This window comes from Protobothrops mucrosquamatus, unplaced genomic scaffold (assembly GCF_001527695.2).
Source record: "Protobothrops mucrosquamatus isolate PMUCROS unplaced genomic scaffold, P.Mucros_1.0 scaffold620, whole genome shotgun sequence".
Taxonomy (NCBI): domain Eukaryota; kingdom Metazoa; phylum Chordata; class Lepidosauria; order Squamata; family Viperidae; genus Protobothrops; species Protobothrops mucrosquamatus.
In genome coordinates this window covers 1-24,777 of record NW_015386916.1, presented here as the reverse complement: position 1 = coordinate 24,777, position 24,777 = coordinate 1, and the positions used below count along the sequence as shown (strand labels likewise).

The following is a 24,777-nucleotide window of genomic DNA, read 5'->3' as shown; positions in this document are numbered from 1 at the left end:
TTTTTAAAAACATAAATCACTTAATAATTGGTGAACAGTGTGTTGTCTGGATTACATTTGTAAAACAATCATTAACAATTGATTTCTATAATCCATAATCCACATAATGTTTTTAGTTGATTTCCTCTTTTCCCAAAATATCATCTTTTGCAATTCTAATTGTTTTGATAGATAACAATTAAATATATATTTTTTTCCCAATATTTCTAAAACAATAATCACATCAATATATTTCTTTTCTATCCAATCATTCTGGTTGCCTTATCATAGATCCTGTTACAGTCCTTATTTTAGTTTGTTTCTCCCACCAAATTCTAGGTATTCTTATTGGTTAAGATTTTCTCAAAAATTAATTACATTAAAAAATTTAACTATTTTTTTCATATGAAACAGCTCACACTTTTACATTTCTTAAGGAATAGATAAAACAATGAAAAGAAAAGAAAGGAGAACATGAGTAAAGAAACATAAAAAATAACATACTACGTAAAATATAAGTTTGATGAAGAAATGCTATCCAAACAGCATATATCAGTTACTATTGTCCATAGGAAATTTGTCAAAGCAGAATATAATGAATTAAAAAAATTAAAACTTAGATATTCAAAGCAAACACGGCACCCAAAAAGACATTATAAATCATTGCATCAGATATATTTTCCCAACTATTATTGTTTTAAAACACAAGACCAGTAATTAGTTAATTGGAGTCAGAGATCATTAAACTGGCAAGGCAAGAGATGGGGAGTGCATCAGATAGTCAATTATATCGCCTAACCCTTATTTAGTATCTCACCATTTTCATAGATTCAAATTGTAGGCTAGATCCTTACCAATAATTACATGGGGCTTCTTGGCTAGGGCCAGAGATTGCGACATCATGTCAATTCCTCCAACAATGACAGCTTAGGAAAGAAAAGAAAAATTAAATAATGGCCACCTCAGCAGGTCAATCACAATACTATTCAACCCCTACCCCAACAGTTTGTCTCTGGGGTGTGAATAAGTAATGTATTTGCTATATTGTCAGCTGAGAAACCAAATAACTTGCAGTGAACGTTAGACAGACATTATGGTGCAAGATTTGTGTAAACAGCAAAAATAGTTGCAAATTATATGTATATGATAAAGAACATTTAGAACAACTAGATGAATCTGTGTATCTTGGTAGAATGTTTAGTAAAGATGCTTTTGCACCTATTCTCTTAAATTTCACGATGTTTTATATTCATATGAAGTCTTGTAGCCATACTACTTACTACTCTGGACACCAATGGAAGATCCAAGAGCCTCAAATTGTTCGGAAATCTGAAAGGCTAACTCCCGGGTGGGTGTAAGCACCAGAGCAAAGAAGCGCTGGGGAGTTTCTAATAATGCCTGAAGGATGGGCAAAGCAAAAGCCCCTGTTTTTCCAGATCCTGTCTCTGCTAAGCCAATGATGTCCCGACCTATGAGGAAAAAATGTGTCACATTCAATGTCAATGGAAAATAAGTAACATAGTAATATAGATGGACAGAACCAAAAGTAATTATGGAAAGCATTTTCAGAAAATTCAGAAAAAATTAGCTGAGTACAAACAGAGCACCAGAGTAAGATGGTTCTTTTTTCACTTACTGAAGCATCTTTTCTCAAACACCAAACAATCTTTAAAAACTATATTTATCCTTACATTAATGTAGGGTTAGACTAAACAATAGAGGTGTGTGGAAAGATCCTATAAATAAAAAGATGCCTTGCTGTTTAGCCTAGTTCACAGAGTTGGAAATGCAGACCCGTTAATTACATTGTTCTGAACAACACATTAAATCCATCAGTACGGCATACTCTCTCCTTTCCCTTAAATTCAGGTCCCAGAATCATACTCACCTTGGAGTGCAACCGGAATAGCTTCTACCTGGATCTTTGTTGGTGTCTTCCATCCTAACTGGCTGCATGCTTCACACAGTACATCTGTCACTCCCTGTTATTTCAAAGAAAAAAGGGGGAAGGAGAGCAAAAGCTATAATCAGCAAGAGGCCACAGATCTGAATATAGATTCTAGCATTTTTTTTTAAGTTCCAGAAAACTGAAAAGTTTAAAGCAAGGACAATTATAATTTCTTATTAATGTACATTTATAGTGCTTCTAATACAAAAGCATCTGAAAGTCAATTTATAGAATACAAAATATAATATAAAATAAAGCAAAACATATAGTGATAAAGGAAAGGAAAAGACTTATTGAACCTTCATACAGAGAAGGCTTGGGTAAAGATATAGATCACGGGTGTCGAACTCGCCGTGTCACGTTACATGTCGCGACGTATTGCAACTTTTTTTGCATTGCCAGAGCTGGGGTGGGTGCGGCATCCGTATGATGCAACCAGCCCCCTGATATAGATCTTCAACAGGATTCTAATGTAAGTAATAGCAACTGTCTCATGAATTTCAGGAGAGAAAACATTCCAGAGTAGAGTCCTTATCACAGAGAAAGCTCATCAACAGGCAAGCATAATGGCATCTTGCAGTTCTAGGCAGATGCAGGAGGAAGAAATTGATCAAGAAATTGATCAAGTCCAACAAAGGAAGAAATTGATCAAGTCTGAAATTACAAAGGCAATCCATCCAATATTTGTTCAGAGCCTTATAGATCATAAGCAAAACCTTGGTTTTAGAAGCTTACTGGCAGTCAATATAATTATTTTGTTAAAGAATTATCTTTAATAAGAAAATATTATTTAAATATTACATAATTATCTATGATATCCCTCTTGAGAAAAATGTGCAATTGGTATACCAACCAAAGCTGCCATAACCACTTAATCCTCCAATGTCAGCAATGTTCTAACAATACCCTCAACTATATATCTATTCTTTCTGATGAAGTGCAATCTGATAGAAAATAACTGTCCATGTCTGGCAACCACTCACTACAAGCTCTCCTCCCATCTTGAGGGAGCTAAGTAGCACTATTGAAGAAATGTCAAAGAGAGGAACAAATGGGATTCTTGGATGGGAAGAAGCAACAATTCCAAAAAGTTTTAAAACTGTGTAATGTAAAACGAGAAAATATTAATGAAATGGGATCTTAAACCCCTCAATGAAAATTCAAAAAGAACATTATAGCACAGTTTGTAGCTTTTAGTGTCTATAAATGAATGCTTAAGGTATATGAAATAACAAAAATAAGGTTTTTAAGTTCTCAGTACAGAAAGGCAAGTATAATCTGGAGTGTGGCCTTCCATGACTGGAAATAGCAACTGAATTTGTTCAAAATATACAATAGAACAAGGGTTGCACTATTTGTAAAAAAAACAAACCTATTCCTGCCAAACTACAAATGAATTGCTTCCCTGCCTTCAGTCTATTTACAGAACTGATAAAGATGAGTGAGAATTCTCAAAGAAGGAAACACTAAAAACACAATTGCAAACAGTTGTGAGGAAGAAAAAATGGAGAACAGCAGAAACCAATGTCATTACACGAACTTAGAAAATATCTGAAAACAAAAAACATATCTAGAAAATTGGAAACGGATCAAGTCCATGTCACAAAAGAAGAATATAAACAAGTAACTTGGAATTATATAGTTCATGCCAGGAAAACAAAATCTCAGAAGGAGCTGTGTTTAGCTAAGAATAACAGAAAGGGCTTATATAGATACTTTCAAAATAAAAGGAAAAGGAAAGAATCAGTATAATAGCTGCTCAATGAAGACATAAAAATACTAACAAATAACAAAGTAAAGTCAGAGTTTTTCGAAGACTTTTATTTTGGTTTAGTTGTCTCCAAAGTATTGTGTTTTGCCAAGAAATTATGACAGGACAGCACTGAAGGTTGAGGCAAAAACACGATAAAGAAATATTTGACTAAATTTAAAGTAAAAAATTCATTACTAGTTGACTGGAAAATGCTAGTTGACTCTCGACCTCCCTATATTCAAAAATGGGTATAAACTAGAACCAATGTAACATTATTTTCTAAGAATCTAGAGCAGATCATAAAAGGGCCAATTTGTAATCACCTTTAAGACAATGGAGTAATTTATTAGCATTGATTTGGAAAGAAGAAATCTTACCAGCCTGTCTTTATATCAACCTTAATAAATTGTACGAATATTGCAGACATAATGAATCTTGACTACAGCAAAGCATTTGACAAAGTATGCCATGACATGCTGATTAACAAGCTTAGAAAGCTAGTTAAATATTAGATGGCATGTCAATTAAAACAGTACATATCTGTCTTTGAAAATTATACACAGAAACTTCCCATTAATGATTCCTCAACAAGTTGGACACAAGGCTGCCAAGACATAAGGTTCATTCCCAAAATCTCTGCCTGTCCATATTTGTATTAATGACTTGGATGAAGAGGAGACAATGCTTAATAGATCCAGTTACACAAAACTGAATGGGATAGCTAATACGCTGGAAGACAGAAACAGAATTCATACAATTTTGATAAATTACAGAAATTGGCAAAGAGAATTTTACAAAAGAAATACAATGTTCTCTTAGGAAACAAAGATCAGAGGCACAAGTATAAGATAAGAAATATCTAGCTTGGTGATAGTTGTGATACATGATTCTTGGTGATGATACCTGGTCTTGGAACATTAGTTTGCAAATTGAACATCAGCCAGAAGATTTATGTGATTACAAAAAAGGCAGATACAACAAAGTCATAACTTCTAATTTGTGGGGAACAAACATTCCACTGTATTCTGCTTTGGTCAGACCCCACCTTGAGTAGTAATATTGTAAATCCAATTCTGGGCATCAATTTTATAAAGTATTCATAAAAACAGAATAGGTTTAGAGAAAGTCAAATAGGATGATCAGGAGATTAAAACTCGGGATTATACAGAGAGATTGAAAGAGCTAAACATGCTTAGTCTTGAGGACACAACACAGGGGAATTATGGTAATAATTTTGAAATACTTGAAAAAGGATGTGATATAAAGACTCTTGTCTTCCATGATGGACCATATGAAACAATGGACTCAGGTTAGAGTCTATCTGAATCTCAGAAAAAACCACCAAGAACATTTTGATATTGGAGCCAATTACTTGGAGAGGCAGTAGCTTATCTCTATTGTGTATATTAAAACAGAATTTAAAAACCATCTTAGATGCTTTAATTTGGATTCCCGTAGTACTCAGGAGATTGAACTCAGTGGCTAAATGGTTCTAAAGAGTTTTAAAACTCATAATAATGGCAGTAGTAGAAAATAGATTTAAGATTATAACAGAAAAGTGTAATGAGGAAGTAGACTTCAGTACCACCAGAATACTGGTGACAGCCCATATCTAGAAGTTTGAAAGTACTGGTAAAGCACTGGTAAAGCACTCTCTGCCACTCTACAGGGTCTAGGGGTACAGATACCTACTTATTTGCCTAAGGCTAACCCTACAACTAACAATGGAACTACTATAACAGTATCCCCAATCCTTAACTCATGAAGAGATTCCAGCAAGATACCATGATTAATTGTATCAAAAGCGATCGAAAGATCAAACAAATCAAAACTCATGTTTCCTCTGTCTCTCCCTGGAGGTCTACTATGACTGAATTTATCTCCAAACCAGGCCATAAACCAGATTAAAAAGAGATGTGACCAAGTCTCTCAGGACATCTGCAATTGCATAACCATTATTCTCTTAATTATCTTGCCCTCATAAGGTTATTTCTGGAGCAAATGATAACAAACTCTTGATCACCCTAAAGAGTTCACACCTGGGCAGATACATGTATGCATGTATACAGTAAAGCTTATCAACCCATCATTTAAATGAATCACATCCCTGCATAGTAGTGTCTTACAGCTTACTTTACAACTAGAGCACTTAAAAAGGAAGACACCTGAATTCTGTAGCATCCGAGGACAATTAAGGATCAGATGCTATATGGATGGCTAGTTTTGTTTCTCTATTCCATAAGTCAATATGGGCATCTATACAATCACCAAGTCTAGCTTTTGTAAAATCTTAGAGAATATAAAAAAAGTCCTTAAGTCTCCAAGATCATCTTTGCAGATCCCTCCCCTGTGGAGGGACCAAATTTTAACCTACCAGCAGAGTAACACTAACTCCCTTGTAATATTCAAACCACCCACTTTCAACTTGAGACAAAAATTAAATGAGGCTGTGCCCCACACTATGGCTTGTCTTTTTATTTGCTGTATGTGGCCCAGACTTGGAAGATTAGAGTGGTATGTGTCTAGGAGTGTGTGTATATAAAAGTAAAAAAAATTCCTTCTCGCTCCTAAGGGTGGTATGTGTCTTCCTCAATCTCAGGTCCTATACCAGAGGCCTGGGAATTTAAGAGTTCTGGGCAGAATCTTAGCTGTTCCTAACACTGCACTCTTTTGTACAGAAAGCTCTGATGTTGTTCCTGGGATCAGTTATAGCTACTCTCCCAGCTTAGGAGTCACAGTCTTGAGTGCTCCTACCACCATTGGCATCACTTTGGCCTTTACTTTCCATGTCCTCTCTAGTTCCATCTTCAGGCCCTGGTACTTCTCCAGCTTCTCATATTCCTTCTTCCTGATGTTGCTGTCACTTGGTACCACTATATCTATCACCACAGCTGACCTCTGGTCCTTGTCTACTACCACGGAGTCTTGTTGATTGGCTAGTACCTGCCTGTCCATCAGAATCTGCAAGTCTCACAGGATTTAATCTCTTTTTCAACACAACCTTCTTGTGTCATCTCACATCTGAACTTGGGAGGTTCTAGCCCATACATTGTGCAAATGTTCCTGTATACAATGGCAGCTACCTTTGTTATGCCATTCAGTATATGCTATCCCTGCTTGCATCTCATACCCAGTCACTATGTACTGCACTATCTCTGAGGCTTCTCTGCATAGTCTGTATCTTGGATCCCGCTTAGTGTTATAGATCCCTTCTTTTATGGATCTGGTGTTGTGCTGTGCTGTGAGATTGTGTGTGTGTGTGTTGCCATAATAAAGTTTGTTTCTTTGCAGGCTAAAAGGAAAAAATAGAAAACAAAACAGCAAAAAAGTCCACTAGAAAGCTAGATATGATAGCAAGTCATTCAAGCCGAACAGGCAGTCAAAATGAAGAAACATCAGACACTAGAATAGAATAGAGCTGGATGGGACCTTGGAGGTCTTCTAGTCCAGCTCCCTGCTCAAGCAAGAGAACCTATACTATTTCAGACAAGTGATTGTCTAGAGTAGTCTCTTCTTGAAAACCTCCAGTGATGGAGCACCCACGATTTCTGAAGGCAAGCTGTTCCACTGGGAGAGAGACAAAGAGACAATAAATAATAAAGATAATAAGAGAAAACCCACTCACCAGTCGTTTGAAAGTTTCCGCAATCTCTCCCGCATCATCCCCGTGCTCCATGCTCGTCGCCATATTCTGCGTCACCTTTAACCTCAGAGATATCGCGAAGCATCTTGGGACTGGGAGTCCAAATGCTTCCATTTGCCCCGCCCACTGTGGAATAGAGAGCGAGAATGTCTCCAGGTCCGGAAAGACGGACGTATTCGCTTTACAGTTAAAAACGTTGAACCGTTTCAACGTAACCGTTGAAAGGCTCATTGGGTTAGTGTTAATGCGGCTCTTCCCAACGCGCCGCCAGCGCAGAAGCAAAACTTTCGATGGACGAGAGACTTAACAACCTTCTTCCCAAAGATGGCCGGGTGTCGTACTTTACGGCAAGCCTAGAATTCCTACGTTTAGCAAAACTTGAATTTCCCCAGGGATTTACATCGGGTTCCCACTAGATCATGTCTATCACCTATGGAGATGCAAAAATCTGGAAAACGGCAGCAAACGGTAAAGAGATACAGAAAATTCTGCCGCTGTTGATCGTCCGGGTTTTTGGAACTCAGAAATGGGTCCCTAGATTAGTTTCTTTAAATGGAAACCGGAGTTCTCGATACAGAAAGAGGTGCCTAATTCTTATAATCTCTTTTTAATCTCTTTTCCCATTGCCCAAAGCTCCTGTGGGAGGCTCTTGAATGTTACAGAGCATTATTGATCCTAAAGACCGCCGCCAAGAGATCGTGTGGAAGGCGTGGAGTGTAGAGCTAAGTACAATGAAAAGAAAAAGAAAATGCTTCCTAAAGTTAAATCCAGAGAAGCAAACTTTTAAATCAAACCCTATATTACGTGTGGTCAACTAAAGTGAAACAAAACTACTAACTAATTTGACTGGAAAAGGCTGATGACATTAAAAAATTACATACATGTATAGGAAGCTATTGCAATGTTTAAATTGTCTTGAATTTTGCAGAACAGATACAGAACATTATGAAATGGTATTGCAGAAAATTTTATTTTCCCAAAATGAACAGCTGATTTCAGAAAGTTTTTCTAAGCCCAAATAGCTAGTTTAAGATAAAAACTGCTAAGGGAATAAATTCTAAATATATTTATTCTGAATTATCAAATTATGTGGATTTATTGGGACTTATCCCAATACATAGGAGCAGTAAAGTTTGTATCCCAAATCAAAAGAGAAGGATAATTCTGGCTGCTGTGCTTAAGGCAGAAAAGTGGAATCCTTGGTGCTCTGAGTTTGTTTTTGTTACCCAGCTTGGATGTGTTAGAAAGGAGTGGAGTTTGCTCTCTGTTTATACAGAAGGCTTGCCCTATCAGTGTTCTTAGTGGTTCCTTGATTAGTCTGTTGTTTACTGTTTGTCTGAACTGGTGGTTCCTTGACTGGAGTATAAGGTAGAAATGTTACATATAATGATCCAGTCAGTTTTTATGCTTATCAGAGAATTAAAATTCATAGTCTCCTGGTTTCTAGTCCAGCACCTTTGCCACTACATCAAAATACAAGGGAAATTCGGAAATAAACCTCCTCTTAGTTATCAATGATAGACACTCGCAGATACAGAACTTTTATTATACACATTAGAAAACTACAACATTACATTACTTTTCGACATAATTGCAATTCAAATTGAGGCACTTGTCATAAGGTCTTACAAGGTTTGAAATTCCTTAGTAATCGCTCAGCGCCAAATCTGGACTGGGGGGGTGATCAAAAACATCCCAACGGAACTACTTCAAAGGTTCTGGGGTGCGTCTAGTGGTGTGCGGATAAGCATTATCATCAACCAACACCACACTGGAAGTCAGCATGCCCCGACGCTTGTTATGGATGGTTCGTCTGAGTTTTCGTAATGTTTCACAGTCGACTTCTGAAATGATGGTCGAACCACACTCCATGAACTTCACTAGCAGTACTCCTTTGGCATCTTCACATTTGGCGGGATTTTCTATGGCACCACTTCCAGTGTGGTGTTGGTTCATGATAATGCTCTCCCGCACACCGCTAGACACACCCAAGAACTTTTGAAGCAGTTCTGTTGGGATGTTTTTGATCACCCCCATAGCCCAAATTTGGTGCTGAGCGACTACTATTAAGGAATCCCAAATCTTCTAAGATGTTATGACAAGTGTCTCAATTTGAATGACGATTATGTCGAAAAGTAATGTAAAGTTGTAGTTTTTTAATGTGTATAATAAAAGTTCTGTATCTGCGAGTGTCTGTCATTGATAACCAAATGGAGGTCTATTTACGAATTGCCCTCATGGCTCCCATTTTATTTGTTTGTTTGTTTCCTGCCTTTATAATTTTTATAAATAACTCAAGGTAGTGAACATATCTACTGGTAATACTTCTTTGTTTTCCTTTTTTGCCCACGACAGCAATTCTATGTGGTGAGTTGGGCTGAGAGAGAGTGACTGAGCCAAGGTCACCTAGCCAGCTTTCATGCAAGCTTTAGTAAAAGGCAATAAAAACAGTTCTCAGGCCAAAGCACTTTTATTCTAGAATAAAGTGTATTGTATATACTTACAATGCACATGTAATTTTCCAAGGTTTTATAAAACTGATATACCTAATGATCCCAAGTTGTCATAGATCTGTGATTTTTACAAATGTTTCTCTTTTTAACTGCCTTAGTAGTTACATGCCTCCTTTACTCTTAACCAGGGGTCCCCAATCTATGGGTGTGGACCGGGAGCGGGCCGTGGGCTCTTGGTCTGCAGGCCATGGAAATGGCTGGCCGGTGTACACACGCGTGGGTGTGCATTCTCCCCCTTGCGCTAGTGCCCACGGCCCCATTTGCATATGCGCATGGGCACAAATGGGGACGCTAGCATGGGGCAGATGTCCACAGCCCATTGGCACATGCGCGAACAGGGCTGCTAGCCCGGGTGAGTTGCACAACCTGTTGGCACATGCACGAACGGGGCTGCTAGCCACCGTGGGGGGTGCACAGTCATTTGGGCATGTGTATGGCGCTAGCGCAGCTGCATGCACAAACAGGGCTGCTAGTGCCGTGCCAGTGTCTGTGGCCTCCTGCTCGTGCACCAGTTTTGAAGCTGCTCTCCTTCCCTCCGGTCCGCGAGCCCAGAAAGGTTGGAGACCTCTGCTCTTAACTCTCTGAAAAAAAACATATCTGAGATTTTAGCCTCTTATTTTTGCTCTTTATTCAGAGATTGTGCCTATCGTACAAAAGGAGAGATTTAGCAGCACTACTTATACATTGTGTGTTATTCATTTAGAAATCATACTTTTATGTATTATACAACAATTCTCTCTACTCCCAAATTCAGATCCCTCATGTGACCAGTAATCATGCTGTGCAGGGAGTTCACATAGGCTAAAAACGTATCAGGAATTGTATCCATAGCATGAATGAACTTTCCCAGTTAATGGTGGGGGGAGGGGAGAACCCATCCTAGCTACGTGCGTGACCACTGGAGAATTATGACGTACCTGCGTCATCAGTTGCTGGTATCTCACAGTACCATATCCTCTTCTTGTATAGGAGCAGGAAATGTGTTAAGCAATCCAAACAAACTTACAGCGTGTAACTGCAAGAGAGTCCAAGCATCACAGTTGCTATATAGTTATAAATAATAGTCACAATTTTTAAGTTATAAATATGAAAGATTTATTTTTGCTGCATTTCTGCAACTATCATATACACTTGCCAGATAACAATATTTGCAAACAAAAAACAGAAATTGAAGTGGTAACATATACAGTGACTAAACATCCACCAACCATTCATGGATTATCATTATTCAAAAAGGAGACCCACACAGTCACCTGGCAGCCTTATCTGTAGGGTTTTTTCCCTATTTCCCATTTTTCTTAATGACTCTTTCTACTTACATAATGTTTCTGGTTTCTCTACCGACACATTCTGGTGAGAGAGAAGTTCCCTGAGCATGGACTCCAGTGCGAGTTCAAAAGGTTAGAAAATTAAATCTCTGATTCCAGTGACCAAACCAGATTGGATCCTGCAATATTATCATGGGACACATATACTTGCCTTCATTTCTGGTTTCTCTGTTCATTCTTGGTCATTTTTTCTATTTTCACAAACAGTATTTCAAAAATCCACAACATCCACCTTTCCTTTGAGTTTTTCTTCCTTTTCTTCCTTCCCTAAGAAATTTGCAGGCCTGCAGAAATTAGGCCTGCTTTAGACATTTCTACATGGCAGTGTAAACTGCTTGTCATATGTTCTGCCCTTTTTATAACTTTGGAATCTTTTTTTAATAATATTTTATTAATTTTCCAATTTTACATTTAAGTATTTAAAAAGCAACGTGGTGGCTGGGTTAATCAATAGTTCGATAACAAAATCTTTAGTACAAATCTCAAGTTATAACATCAAATATTTCCTCTCTTTTTCCCTTAACGTTTACTGTCTCATATTTAAGCTAATACAGTTCTTATTATATCAACTCAGTAAAAACATCATTATTACATTTATCAATACATTTTTAGCTTATACGTATCTTAATTATTTCTTACATTCAATCTTCATAAACAATCCATATCCTGTTATTATTTTTTCCCAATTTTTAGTTTCCCATCAATATTCCAATTTTATCTTTGATATTTATGATTTTCAGGCTTTAGGTAACCAAGATTTCCCTTATCTCAATTCATAACAAAATCTAATATCCAGAATACACATTTTATCTATTTGAATATAATCTTGTTCTATTTCCTAAAAGTTATCTATTTCCCACCATATTAAATCTAAATAATACAATATCCCCTTTAATAAATCAAAACCATTGTACACATTGCCTGGGTTAATCAATAAATCAAACATATTCATAATTAATTTTTCTTTCTTTTAGGTCTAATTTTTAAGTATTAAACAGATAAAATCCTTATTTTCAACTAATTTCCAAATATTTTAAATCTAGTGAGCAGAATTCCCCTTATCTCAGCTTCTCCCTTTAACCCTCTAATTAATAATATGAAATCCCCTCTATTAAATCAAAACTCCAATTTTCTTCAGCCTTATTCTGGCTTTCTTCCTTTGCCAACTAGTCTTCCATTTCAGTGCTTTTAGATCATCAAATAGATCTCCCTCTATTATTATATATGTTATTTGAAATAAAGGAGACCATTTAATTGCCATTTTTTGGAAGGACAAGTCTATTTGTATTCATTAAGTTGTCTCTCTATTATTCCAGTTCCCCATGATTGCCCTGATATGTTTATCTTCCATTCAATCTGTTCTTCTTTCTCAAATTTCTTCTAATTTATATAGAAAGTCTTTTCCATTTTCAGTGTTGTCGCTCCCTTTTCTGGATTTAACTGTATTTATTGGTCAATTGAGTCCTCTGTCTTAATATTTGATTGTTCCACTTCTTCTGTTATCTTCTGCATTGTTAGTTCTTTGGTTGTAATCAAAGTTTGGGTTTGTGTATCGAAGCTGGCATCTTGATGTTTTATATTAGGTCTTATTTTATCACAAGCTGAAAGAATGGTTTCATGTATTGCTTTCAACATGGAAAGGATCTTTTCCTGGTCTTCATCCATCTCTTTCACATGTTTATAAATAGTCTTTATAATAGAAGTCGTTTGTCAAGCAAGATTTTATAGTCCATCATCTCATATAGTAACCAATATTCCTCAAATAAAGAGATAGGAAGGCAATTCCCCACATATAACTCTGAAAGTCAGTAAAGGTTTACATTCATACTTCAAGTAGGCCAGTTATGCCACCCACCTGTTCTCTTAAAGCTGAGTTTCTCACAGGTAGTCTTATCTAAGGTCTGGGCTTCGAGCCAAGTCTCTTTTAGGAAATAACAAGTTGTAATATCAACCTTCGCCACAAGATGTCACTGATGCCGTTTAAGGTTTTTTAAGTCCAAAATTTTTATAATCCTTTTTCCAATTTTATTTCTTTTTTGTAGCTAAAAGCAAAAGTCTCCAATAAAAGTAGGAAGTCAATTTTGGAATCTTTCATGTATGTCAACCAGGGGTGGGATTCAGCCGGTTCGCATCAGTTTGGCAGAACCGGTAGCTAATTTTTTGTTGCCCAGGCCCAGAATGGACTTCCGGAAGCGGCATCCACACAGAGAACTGGTTGTTCACATATTTGAATCCCACCACTGATGTCAACAATCCATAGGATCATGTAATAGTAGTGCTTAAATGTCCTATACAATGCAGTGTGGCATCCGAAATATATCTTTGTTAGGATTTTAGATCAGTGATACATGTTTCCCTTCTCAGGCTTTTTGTTCACATTTGCTTGTTCAGTAGCACTCTGTTTCTTCTTCAGTTGTTTGAAAATACAAAGCACAGAGGGGAGATAAATACATCACTCTGTTCTGGTCATTCTCATTTTTCATTAGTGGTGAAAGTTTATAGTAAAACTGTAATCTGTCTAGGGTAGGGGTGTCAAACTGCTGGCCCATGGGCCGGACGCATCACGTGGAAGCCGCGCCCACCCCATTGCCGGCAATGGCAAAACCGGCCCGATACGTTGCGCGACATCACGTGATGTCACAAGTTTGACATGTCTGCTTTAGGGCCATCATTGACTGCATTATATCACAACCATCTCCCTCCCTCAAAGTGTATGCCATTAACATAATATGTGTAGCTGCTGCAAATTTAATCAGCTGACCAATGCAGCATTTTGTTTAACAAATGTGAATCTGGCTGCTTGGTTAGTAGTCGTCTGGAAATCCTAGGGCTACGAGATCTGGACTTCAAGAATCTAAACAGCAGCAAAGAGATGCAGAAAACATTAGCTCTCTGCTTTTATCTAGTAGCCATGCTGAGTTTTACAACTCAGATCCATTAGCCCCAGGACCTTACAGATCACAGTATTCTGGATCTATATTTTAGCTACAGTACTACATCAGTATCAGACACTTCTGCTTAGTATGTGGTAGTATAGCTTAGTATTACTTGCATATATTGCAGTTAGACCACCATTTGGGAACTCATTTTGTTTATTATTTGAATAAATCATAATACGATGCATTTGGACAAAAGGTCACACTTGGTTTTAAGTTTATAATAAGTGTGCTCAGAACAAGATGTGTAGAAGAGCAGAAGGGAGCTTAGATTAAAAGAACTAGGATCATAATATTATGGCCATGGAACTTTACCCCATACTCACTGATAATTTCTGCTGAATTTGTATATTTGAAGAATATGAAGATGAAGAAAATAACACCAGTTATCGTAATTATTTTTTTCAAACATCCTGAATCCATTGAGATGTTTAGGGAGTTGCTATTTCTGAAGTAAATTTTTCAAGAGTTGTGGAGAAATAATATAAATAACAGATAATTAAATTATTTCATACTTGTTCTGATTTTTATACTGCATTAGGATTCTGTAGAATATGTTTCTTGATTTTATAAATGACTGAAATAACCCAGAGATCATAATGGGCACATCGTCCTTTCCCACAAAGACAGATAGGCAAAGAATATGTCAGATTTGCTATGCTGTCTTCACAAAACATACCTTATACTCACATACTTTAGCTCTCATGCATTTACATTCCTTCATTGCCATCACTTAAGGAACTTGAGAATTCCCAAGATACTCTTTACTAATACATAAAGAAATGGGAAACATCATATTATCTTTGGATTTGACAGCTTGATGGCTTACTCCTCATTATTGATAAGCCCAAGCTGTGTCTTTGGACACATATGACTGAATGCTCCCCAACAGGAAAATAAAATCCCTGCCTAAAAAAGGCAGGCTTTCAGGAAAACTATGTCATGTTGTGAGCTCTTGTTCTTATTTGTAGAGACAGGAGAAATAATTCAATTGCATAAAACCTAGACCTGCTCTGTAAAATGGTATGGCTCAAAACACAATATCTGGGTGAGAATTAAGCTTACATGTATACCTGGAAACATTTTCTCATTCTTCTGACATACACATATGGTCATTTTTGCCTTTTTTCTCCTTTCTTTTTTAGGGAGTCTGGTCCCAAATTTATCACATCCCAGGGAATAATTTCCTGTACCACATGTAAAAGTTTACAGAACTGACATCCACTTGTAGGGATAATAGGGGTGGGGTGGGTTGTACTACCACCAGATTTGGGCTGCAAATCTTCAGATGACCCTATCTGATGTCCAGATTTGGGAGCTCTATTACTATGAAATTATTTGCATGAATATTTATAGATGTGTGAAGAAGTTCTGTAACGTGTGCACAAATCAGTCCCAAATTATTCTTAATTGTTCCATCAAGACATATGAATCTTACAGTTTCTTGTATGTTAAATGAATTTCAGACATAATAAGATCGTGGAAGGTGTTCATTATAGTATCAAATTATAAAGCAACAACTCAACCTTTCTGTTATCTTTTGATTCCAGCATGCCTTTTCCTTTGTGAAAGAAATGGAAAGAAGAAAAAGAAAGAAAAATACATGGCTAACTGGCTTTTCCATTGTGAAAAAGTCTTTGAGGAATGCTTTCCACCATCTTTGGTTTAGTTTTTCTTCTTCCTAGCCTTCTATTCAACAATATTTTGAATATAGAAAACTAATGATTAATCAATTCAAGTGAAGAGGAGCATCTAATTTTTACATAAAACAGTTTTTACTAAAAGATTCAATCTGCGAAGGCTTTTCTTAAAAAATGTTATTTTTGCACATTGTAGTAAAATGTTTCTGAATATAAAGGCACAGGGAAACGATCTATTAAAAATAATTCTTAAAATGAAATTTTAACAGAATTTTGAAAAAAGACTTGTTCTGGCTCCTTTATCATGTCTTTTGAATGAAAATATTAACAAAGAGAATGACTTCAAGCATTTTAAAGATGTTGCCTTAGATACAGTGAAGAATATCTTATTCTATCTTGTGTTGACAATAATAATAATAATAATAATAATAATAATAATAATAATAATAATAATAATAATAATAATAAAGTTGGAAGGGACCTCGGAGGTCATCTAGTCCAACCCCCTGCTCAGGCAGGAAACCCTATACCATTTCGGACAAATGGCTGTCCAGTTTTTTCTTAAAAACTTCCAGTGTTGGCGCATTCACTGCTTCTGGAGGCAGGTTGTTCCACTGGTTAATTGTTCTAACTGTCAGGAAGTTTCTCCTTAGTTCTAGGTTGCTTCTCTCCTTGATTAGTTTCCATCCGCGCTTCTTGTACTTATTCGTTTAGACAAAGAGTTCAATAATATTGACCAATATAAATAAATATAAAACTACATGATATTTTGGCATATGTGTGAAAAGAGTACATGAAAGATAGCTATGACAAATGAGACAAAGATTATAAAGTCAGAGAAACAAAAGGAAAAGAAAGAAATGATTCAGTCCTAACCCTACTTGTAGAGCAAATTCCCATCTGTTATGAGAACATCATAAGGAGAAGTTCAGAAATATTTAGGCTTTGCTTATCTGTCTCATTCTCACAATTCAACAGGTTTTGGACTTGCCAAACATTTGTATCCATCCTAGCATGTTCCATCATGACCTCTTGAGCATTCAAATAAAATTACTGTCAGAGCTTTGAAAATTATTCCCTATTTTTTTCTATTATTGTGAAACATTAATTGAAATTTCATGTGTTAAGGAAACTTCAGCTTATTGTGCTATCATTCAGTCAGACTTTTGGAAAACTTTTCCTGCCTAGAAAACCTAAGTATGGTGCTTTGTGTCAAACAACTTCCCTTGAAATGTGCTGAAAGTATAGACTACAACTGATAGAACCATGGTTTCTGTATGTTATGTTAATCATCAAAAAATGAAACAAAATAGAAGGGTGCAGAGAATTGCAGATCCTAGGAAATGTGTAGAGAAAATTCCTGAGTACATAAAATACTAATTTTAAATCACAGTACTGGTATTTAGCACTTTTATGCCCATGTTTCATTTTTTTTTCAAGAAGACTTGTGTTACTGCAGAGTCATTCTGACCATTGATCCTATGTCAACATTCTAATCCTTTTGTCCTCCAAGAACATGTTTTCCTTCTTTCTAAAAGCTTGCAGATTTCATCCATGTGCCTTGCACAGGCTTCTAGGTTTTCTGCCAGTTTCTGGATTTTTGCCCTGAGTAGAGTATAGCTCACTTTTGTCATCTCTTCTTTGTGCTCAGGCACCAGAAAGCCCTGAGGACCACAGAACACCAGGAAGCAGGCAGAATTATAAAGGGCAATAGAAGCACTTTTCTCAGTCTGCAATAAGAAAGGATCAGTGGGATTCCAACTGCGGTGCAGGAACTCCAAGCAATTCATTGTTTCCTTCATCTGATTGTGACAAGCCAGGGCAATTTTTTTTATTCTTTTCACCTCCTTGGAGTTACAGAGCACTAAAGAAAGGTCTGAAGTCATGGAAACAGCCCCTCCTGCAGCCGCCACTCCTAAACCCACCCCAGAAGCCAAGAGGGAGGCTCCTAGAGTTGCAGGGCTCAAGGACAGCCCCACTATGGCCATAATTGCTCCGGCAGCACTTAAAGAATTTCCCGTTAGATATGCAATGAGAGAACATCTGTTCAGTTTACTGAGTCTCTGTAATATCTTTTGGAGTTTCTTGATGTAGCTGCATAGCCGGCTTTGCTGGTCAAGCAGTGTGTTGTAGAAGCAACATGTAGGATCAAAACCGAAGGGGAAAACACCATACTCCATAATCTTCATGGAAGAGAAGGGAAAATAAAAAGGTCACTAAGAACGGCAAACTCGTACTTTGACCAAGAGACATACAGCTGTATCTGGAATCCTAAACAAAGTTTTCCCTGCCCAGGAATTCTGAGAATTGCCATCCTAATATATCTAGAGGGCAGCAACTTGGCAGTTTGCTTTTAACCCATTCTACAAAACCATATCTTTTCTTCTGTCTTAATTTGAGATTCAAGCCCTTCCCCCATAGTTCCTGATTGCTCCAAGACTTTTTGTTGCTTTTGGTATAGCCCTCTAAAAATAATTCCTAAAATCTTGGCAAGCTTTCCCATGAAAATGTTCATGGACTATCTTTTGTAGCATCCTTTAAGAGCTATGAAACTATTGCACTCTCTTGTAAATCGCCAGAAAGAGAAGCATACTGTACATACCCAAATGAAAGTAAAGATGATCTATTTTAGACAGCTTTCTCATGTACATACTGTATGATTTTTCCCCACTATTGAAAACACTTCATCCATCCTTGACTCAGCAGAAAACTATACAGGAATCAAATTTGCTACCCCCCAGTATCAATCTGTATGTTATCTTTATTTGCTTGTCTTTCTGTCTCTGCCACTCACCTCACATCTCAAACATAACAGATGAAGATTAATTGTTTATCATAACTTTGAGGTTACCCTTGGACAGTATTGGAATAAAAAAGTGGGGAATATATTTTAACACTAATATAGCTAAGATTGACTTAAAATTGTCTCATTCATAGGCTAAGAACAAAATGAAAATGATATTATGGGGACCCAGCACAAGTGCAAAGGAAGAAATTAATAGATAAGGATCTTAATGTGATGTTGAACTATATTCCTAAAATATAGAATTGATCATCTCATTAAAAGCTTTGGCCTTTTCAAGCTTGGGGCACAGCAAAATGATAATTTTAGGTAATTGGAAAGAAGTCTACTTTCCTGATTTTAAGAAATGGATTCAGGATACAAGTTTGATTTCAAAAAGTTTCTATGTTTAAAACTGAGAAAGTGGTACAGTATGTCTCCATGTCAGTTATATTTAATGATAAGCCTAAGGACTAAATTAATTTTTTATCATAATCTATTGTTATATAATTTTTTCCCTTTTAGTTTTAGTCACATTCAGTGTATAATCACTGTCTTTTAAAAATTAGGGCAGTAGTTTTCTATATTTCACTATTAAAACATAACTTTTTTTAAAAAAAAAATCTCTTCACCTTCCCTCACAAGTCCAAGACAGTAAATTGCAGCCCAAGCCATCATTATATTGCAGCAGATTTTCTGGATACCTTTGAATGACAATTTAACATAAAGTAGAATAATAATGAGAACCAGTTTAGTAATGGTTAAGGCACAAGGCTAAAAACTGGGGAATTATGAATTCTAGTCCTGTCTTAGGCATCAAGCTAGCAGGGTGATCTTGGGCCATTCGCTTTTCTCAACCCTAGGAAGGAAGAAAAGGCAAACCACTTCCAAAACTCTGGCCAAGAAAACTGCAGGGATTAGTTTAGGCAGTCACCAGGAGTCAACACTAACTAGAAAAGAAGGAGAAGAATCCCTGACTTTGTCCCATTAAATTATGTGAAAAAGGTTAAAAGTTAGCATTCTTTTTAAGTAAAAGTAAATTATTTTTATAGAGAAGGAAGGATAAAAATATCTACAATAAAATGTTCAAAAGGTTTTCAAAGTGAAAAAAAGTAATAATTCCACCTACCATCGTTTTCTCTCAGACCAGTGTTCTCATGAATGATTCTCACGCTGTTTTGGGACCAGCTTTATTTATACTTTCCATAACCCCCTTTGCTCCAGTGGGATTGCTTTGCATCAGACCAGAAATCTGTCATTTCCTGGCACCCCTACCCATTATCCTTCCCCTGGAGATTTCAGAAGGATATGACACTGAACACTGGCTATGGAGACAAGTGCCTCTCCTGTTAGATTCAGGAAACCATCTTTATACTGTTTGTTCTAAAATACATCTACACACACTCACACTCACAAACACACACACTACCGTTCCTGACTCTAATCAAATGTGGTCATTTCCCAAAGAGAGAACTCTACCCTTCCTCTTCTTGAAATAACTGGTAACATCATGCTTTCATGTTATGGGACTCTGTGCCTTCCAGGCAGGTGACTGAGCCAGCAGAATCTTTTCATAAAATACAGGATGATCTCATCCAATCTTCCAGATTACTTGAATTCTGTGTCTTTTGTAAAGGAAAAACGTGTCACAGGAATGCTGCTTTTGATTGCCTGGGATACACCAGGTCCAGAGTTAAACAGTTTTCAAAAATGCATATAGGCATCTATTGTATCCACCCTTGCAAAATTTCAAAAAGCCTTCGATAACTTTCCTCAACAAAGGAGCCAAACGTAGTGGTCATGAGATAAGAGGATTCATCCATTTATTGTTAACTGTCTAAAACATTATTGGAGACTTCTTGGACACGTCTCTGCAATTTTATTGGCGAGATTTTTCAAAAGTGGTTTGCCATTGCCTCCTTCCTAGGGCTGAGAGAAAGTAGTCCAAAGATCACCCAGTTGGCTTTGTACCCAAGATTGGACGGTCCCCTGGTTTCTAACCTGATGCCTTAAGCCAGTGGTTCTCAACCTTTTTAATGCCGCGACCCCAACCGGTCGTAAGTCGAGGACTAAACCGGTCGTAAGTCGAGGACTAAACCGGTCGTAAGTCGAGGACTAAACCGGTCGTAAGTCGAGGACTACCCAACCGGTTGTAAGTCGAGGACTTTCCCTGCCTGGGAGTGCCGCGCATGCGCCGGCCGAGGCATAGCTGGCAAGCGGCAGAGACGGAGCAGGCCGACCACCAGCTGGCCCAGCCCAAGGGGGGTAAGGCACCCGGCGGAAAAGGGAAAAAAATGGTGGACAAAAAAAAATGGCAGACAAAAAAAATGGCGGACAGCCTTGCTTGGCGACCCCCATGAAATGGTCAATCGACCCCAAATGGTGTCCCGACCCACAGGTTGAGAACCACTGCCTTAAGCACTACACCAAACTGGCTGTAGCTAAAACATAGAAAAAGAAACAGCAAGAATGAATGAGCAACTTTTAGTGCAGGGAAGTAAGAAATGGATCAGCGTCGGGACCAATGCTTGCTAATGTTCAGAATGGATTTTGACTTAAGGATAAGCAGTGAGCTGTCTAAGTCTGTGGATGATACCCAATTTTTCAGTGTTCTGAAAAGCAAGAAGTTAGTATAATTGTATGTGGGAATAACCTTCAGAAACAGAAGGAAGAGCTGCAGATTGGATGATCATCATGTACATATAGTCCTTGACTTATGGTCCGTCGCTTAGCAATCTTTTGAAGTTATGACAGACCCCTCCCCCTAAAAAAGGTTCCAATGGCCTATTCCCCCCCCCCCGTGGTCCTGTGACTGCACTTCACTCAGCAGTTGGACCGCATTTATGGCCATTTGCATCATCCCATAGTCATGTGACAACATTTTACCTCATTTTTGCTGAAAACTTTTTTTTTCCTCCAGACACCAGGCATGTCTTTTTATATTTTGGTTGCCATATCAAATGAAAAAGAAAAATATGCTTTTGCAAACTTGTTATTCATAAGACAATTTTATTATATTTATTATATGGGTTAATTCAAGGAATTTCAGCATGAATAATTACAAACTAAGAACAAAATGCTCACTAGTTATGTTTCAACATCTTAGATTTCATACTAATAATTTTATTTGCTTGCTGCCCAACATAATAGGACAGTATTTTCATACATATTTATGTATACACACAGAATTATTAGCCCTTAGGCAATACCATCACATTACCTATAATTTTATATGACAATATTTTCCAGTCAAAGATGTTTCCCCTGGGAAATTCATGGGCCTGCAAAACTTTCTCTATATCATGAGATTTCAGTACATAATCCCACATGTAGAGATCTGATATTTCTCCCACAAAATGTGGCTTTTGCTGATCAGGCATATTTTGTGCACCTTGATCCCGTCCAAGCATTGCTGTGCCACCTGCTTGGAGAATGTGTCCCATATTATGCACTTTTCGGATACTACTTTTTCCATTCATCCAAAAGGCTGTAAGGCCAAATGCTGACTCCCAGGTGACACAGATGTGGCTCCCCAAAGTGCTGAGATCAGGAAGGGCAAACCTCACACTCCGACCCCCCATGTGTAAACCAAAGTGGCCCATTGCTTCACGCAAGACTCTCAATTCATCACTTTGAGAATGGTAGGAAAAGAGAATTATTCTGTGTTCATCTAAATACTCTACTGCAACCCTCATACAGAGTGTGAATTCCATCAGATTCAAAGGCTGCATTGGGGATATGATCACAAAACTGCCTTTTGCTTCATTGGGGAAACTCAGAACTCTGCCTTGTAGACCTAGAAGAGAGAATATTATCATGACCTTTCAAGAAGCACACTAAATTAGTGTTTTTATTTGTGTGTTATCACAGAGCTATATCTTACATTCTACAGTAATTAGCATATGTAATGAAAACCGTTATATAGGTATGGTTAACAACAATACCTATCTGTACATTATTACTCTGGGGTAGACAGGAGATGCTCTCAATATCATGACCCAAGTCTGTAGACTGTGAGGGTATGGATGGGATATAAAAGGCTGAAATTTTACTAAAGCAAGATAGAACTACTATCTGTTCATTAAAGTTCTTCAATATCTCAAGTGTTCATCATGGAATGGTACTATTTTGAAGGAAGAAGGATCTTCCTAGAGTAACAGCTATTGCTAAATGGGCAGGTGAAAGTCATGACCAGAGAGTATTGCCTAACTTCAGTTTGTATACCAATTGCAGCCATAGTTACAGGATGTTGTGGCAGTGACTCATATCCTTATCATCTCTCATTTGGACTCTCGGTTGCATGCAGTACATGAGATTGCCTTTTAAACCTGCTTAGAGGTGTGGTCTCAGAATTGGTCCAGAATACATCAGCCCAGTTGCTGATGGATATTCACTAATATGAGCACACTACATCTGTGCACTACGTTGGTTTCTATTAGCTCCAAGTGTAATTAAAGTGCTGGGGTTTTTGTTTTTTTATCTTGAAAGACGTATATCAGTGGTGGCGAACGGGTGCCAGAGGTGGCACTCGGAGCCCTCTCTGTGGGCACACATGCCATTGCCCCAGCCTCACCTCCCCTGTGACCCCCTCCTCTCCAGCAGCCCCCCTGAAGGAGAGTCGCCCCTGAGCGTGGCCCATGCAGAGCAGCACAGCCAAGGACATGGCAGCCAGGCAGCGTAGACAAGACTCTGCCCTCACACCCCATCGTGCACAGTTGATGCTGCAGGGCGCGGGAAGAGGGCGTGACCGCCATAGCACTGCTGGGCGATCTGTGGCGGGCCCTGGAGGCGGTGAGTGGTCCTGCGGGCAGGTGCAGCAGGGGATGGGGGCAGAGCGGGGGCGGGGCAGGGGGTGGAGCAGGGGCGGGGCCAGTTTTTGGGCACTCGGTCTCTAAAAGGTTCACCATCACTGACCTATATGATGTCAGAGTGCTTACAGGGCCATCTTTTCTATTCAATTTTGGCCCACTTGAACATATTCAAGTTGAACATCTCAGAACCACCTTGTGATTCCACACATTTTTAAAAGATAGAGGTAGGGAATAATTCATAGAGGCACCTTCATTAGGGATATGTTTACATTTTGGAAGAGCCTCCCCTCAAGAATTCAATCCCTCCTTACAGGCTTTCTTTAAGTTGTTAAAAACAAAATTACTTTGGAGAGCCTTGGAAGGTTGAGCTGATGTCATCACGTAGTGTAAGTAACAGTGGAATATAATTTTATTGTTTTTAGCCTTTTACTATGGATGTTATATTGCATTTTTGCAAATAATATTTTCTGATTGGGGTAAAATATAAATCAAATAACTATTTATTATTTAACTGCTCTCTATTGGTAGTCTTTATCTTTTTTTGTATCTTTATTCGTCTTTTGTATTCCCTAAAGAACTTTTATTATTAGGGTGTTCAAACGTGTGTATAAAAATGATTCATTGTTTACTTCTGTCTCTATCATTGTCCCCTTCCTCTATTATTTCACTTTCAATGAATTATTCTGAAAGACTTTGAGGTGAGCAGCAGCAACATATATCCACCTTTTTGATCTGATACTTGTTTTGCTTCTTTTCAATCAAACATTAGTCAGATCAAAGCAAATCAGGGATAGTCAGTTACCAACCTCACCCTATGACTTCTGTATTTACCCCCATACCCCAGTGACCTGTCTGAGATTCTCTCACAGGCTAATTGCACATGCAGATACATCTGGGCAAAAGTAAGCTACATGACAAGTAGATGATCAACATATATAGCTATTCTCCCCAAGCCCAAACTATATTAAGAAAAAACACCATAAACTATTCAGTTCCATTAAAGATGTAGGAAGAAGAGACAAAATAAGGGAAATAAAGGGATAATTTTTAGAATATTAAATAATTCTCTTGCAAAGACTATTAGAAACAAGCATAAACCAACCTACAATATGACAACGCACATACCTGAATCAGTATCACTGTCTCGAACAGGACTCCATCCTCCATCATGAACTGCAAGAAATGAAATGTCTGAATTTCTAATATTCAAAAATGAAAGATTCATATTCACCATAAGACTTGACGGTATCACTACTCTGGCCTCTGAAAAATGAAAGATGTTCCTTGAAAGAAAGAGGATATAGATACAGAAAAGGGTGCCTTACACCCCCCCCCCCCCCAATAAACCTCTCCCTCTCCCTCTAATTTACTAGAATGAATTTGCAAGATCAGTTCTCTTGGAAAATGGGAATTCAAGAAGAGCTGATACATTGTCAACTATTTA

General features: G+C 37.7%; 3 protein-coding genes across 3 annotated transcripts in view; all 3 read right to left on the bottom strand.

Moving 5' to 3' along the window:
- The window catches only part of DDX47 (DEAD-box helicase 47), a 15,159-nt gene extending 7,777 nt beyond the window's left edge, over window positions 1-7,382 (bottom strand). The window contains exons 1-4 of the mRNA XM_015817664.1: window positions 7,306-7,382; window positions 1,868-1,961; window positions 1,260-1,448; window positions 834-905 (exon numbers count right to left, since the gene is read on the bottom strand). Coding sequence (XP_015673150.1) covers window positions 834-905; window positions 1,260-1,448; window positions 1,868-1,961; window positions 7,306-7,368 — 418 coding nt within the window. The 5' untranslated portion in view covers window positions 7,369-7,382. The remainder of the gene's footprint in view (window positions 1-833; window positions 906-1,259; window positions 1,449-1,867; window positions 1,962-7,305) is intronic.
- A 9,577-nt stretch (window positions 7,383-16,959) lies between these two features.
- APOLD1 (apolipoprotein L domain containing 1) lies at window positions 16,960-19,677 on the bottom strand. The gene is made up of 2 exons (XM_015817672.1): window positions 19,652-19,677; window positions 16,960-17,923 (listed from the first exon to the last, which is right to left on the bottom strand). Exons 1-2 carry the CDS (start codon window positions 19,652-19,654, stop codon window positions 17,225-17,227), a joined length of 702 nt encoding a protein of 233 aa, XP_015673158.1. The 5' UTR covers window positions 19,655-19,677; the 3' UTR covers window positions 16,960-17,224.
- A 1,903-nt stretch (window positions 19,678-21,580) lies between these two features.
- On the bottom strand, window positions 21,581-24,532 carry LOC107288990 (pentraxin fusion protein; the record flags this gene model as incomplete). Its single annotated transcript, XM_015817671.1, has 2 exons — window positions 21,581-22,318; window positions 24,459-24,532. Coding segments are annotated over 2 exons (679 nt in total), but the record flags the coding sequence as incomplete, so codon positions are not given.
- Window positions 24,533-24,777: the final 245 nt, after the last annotated feature.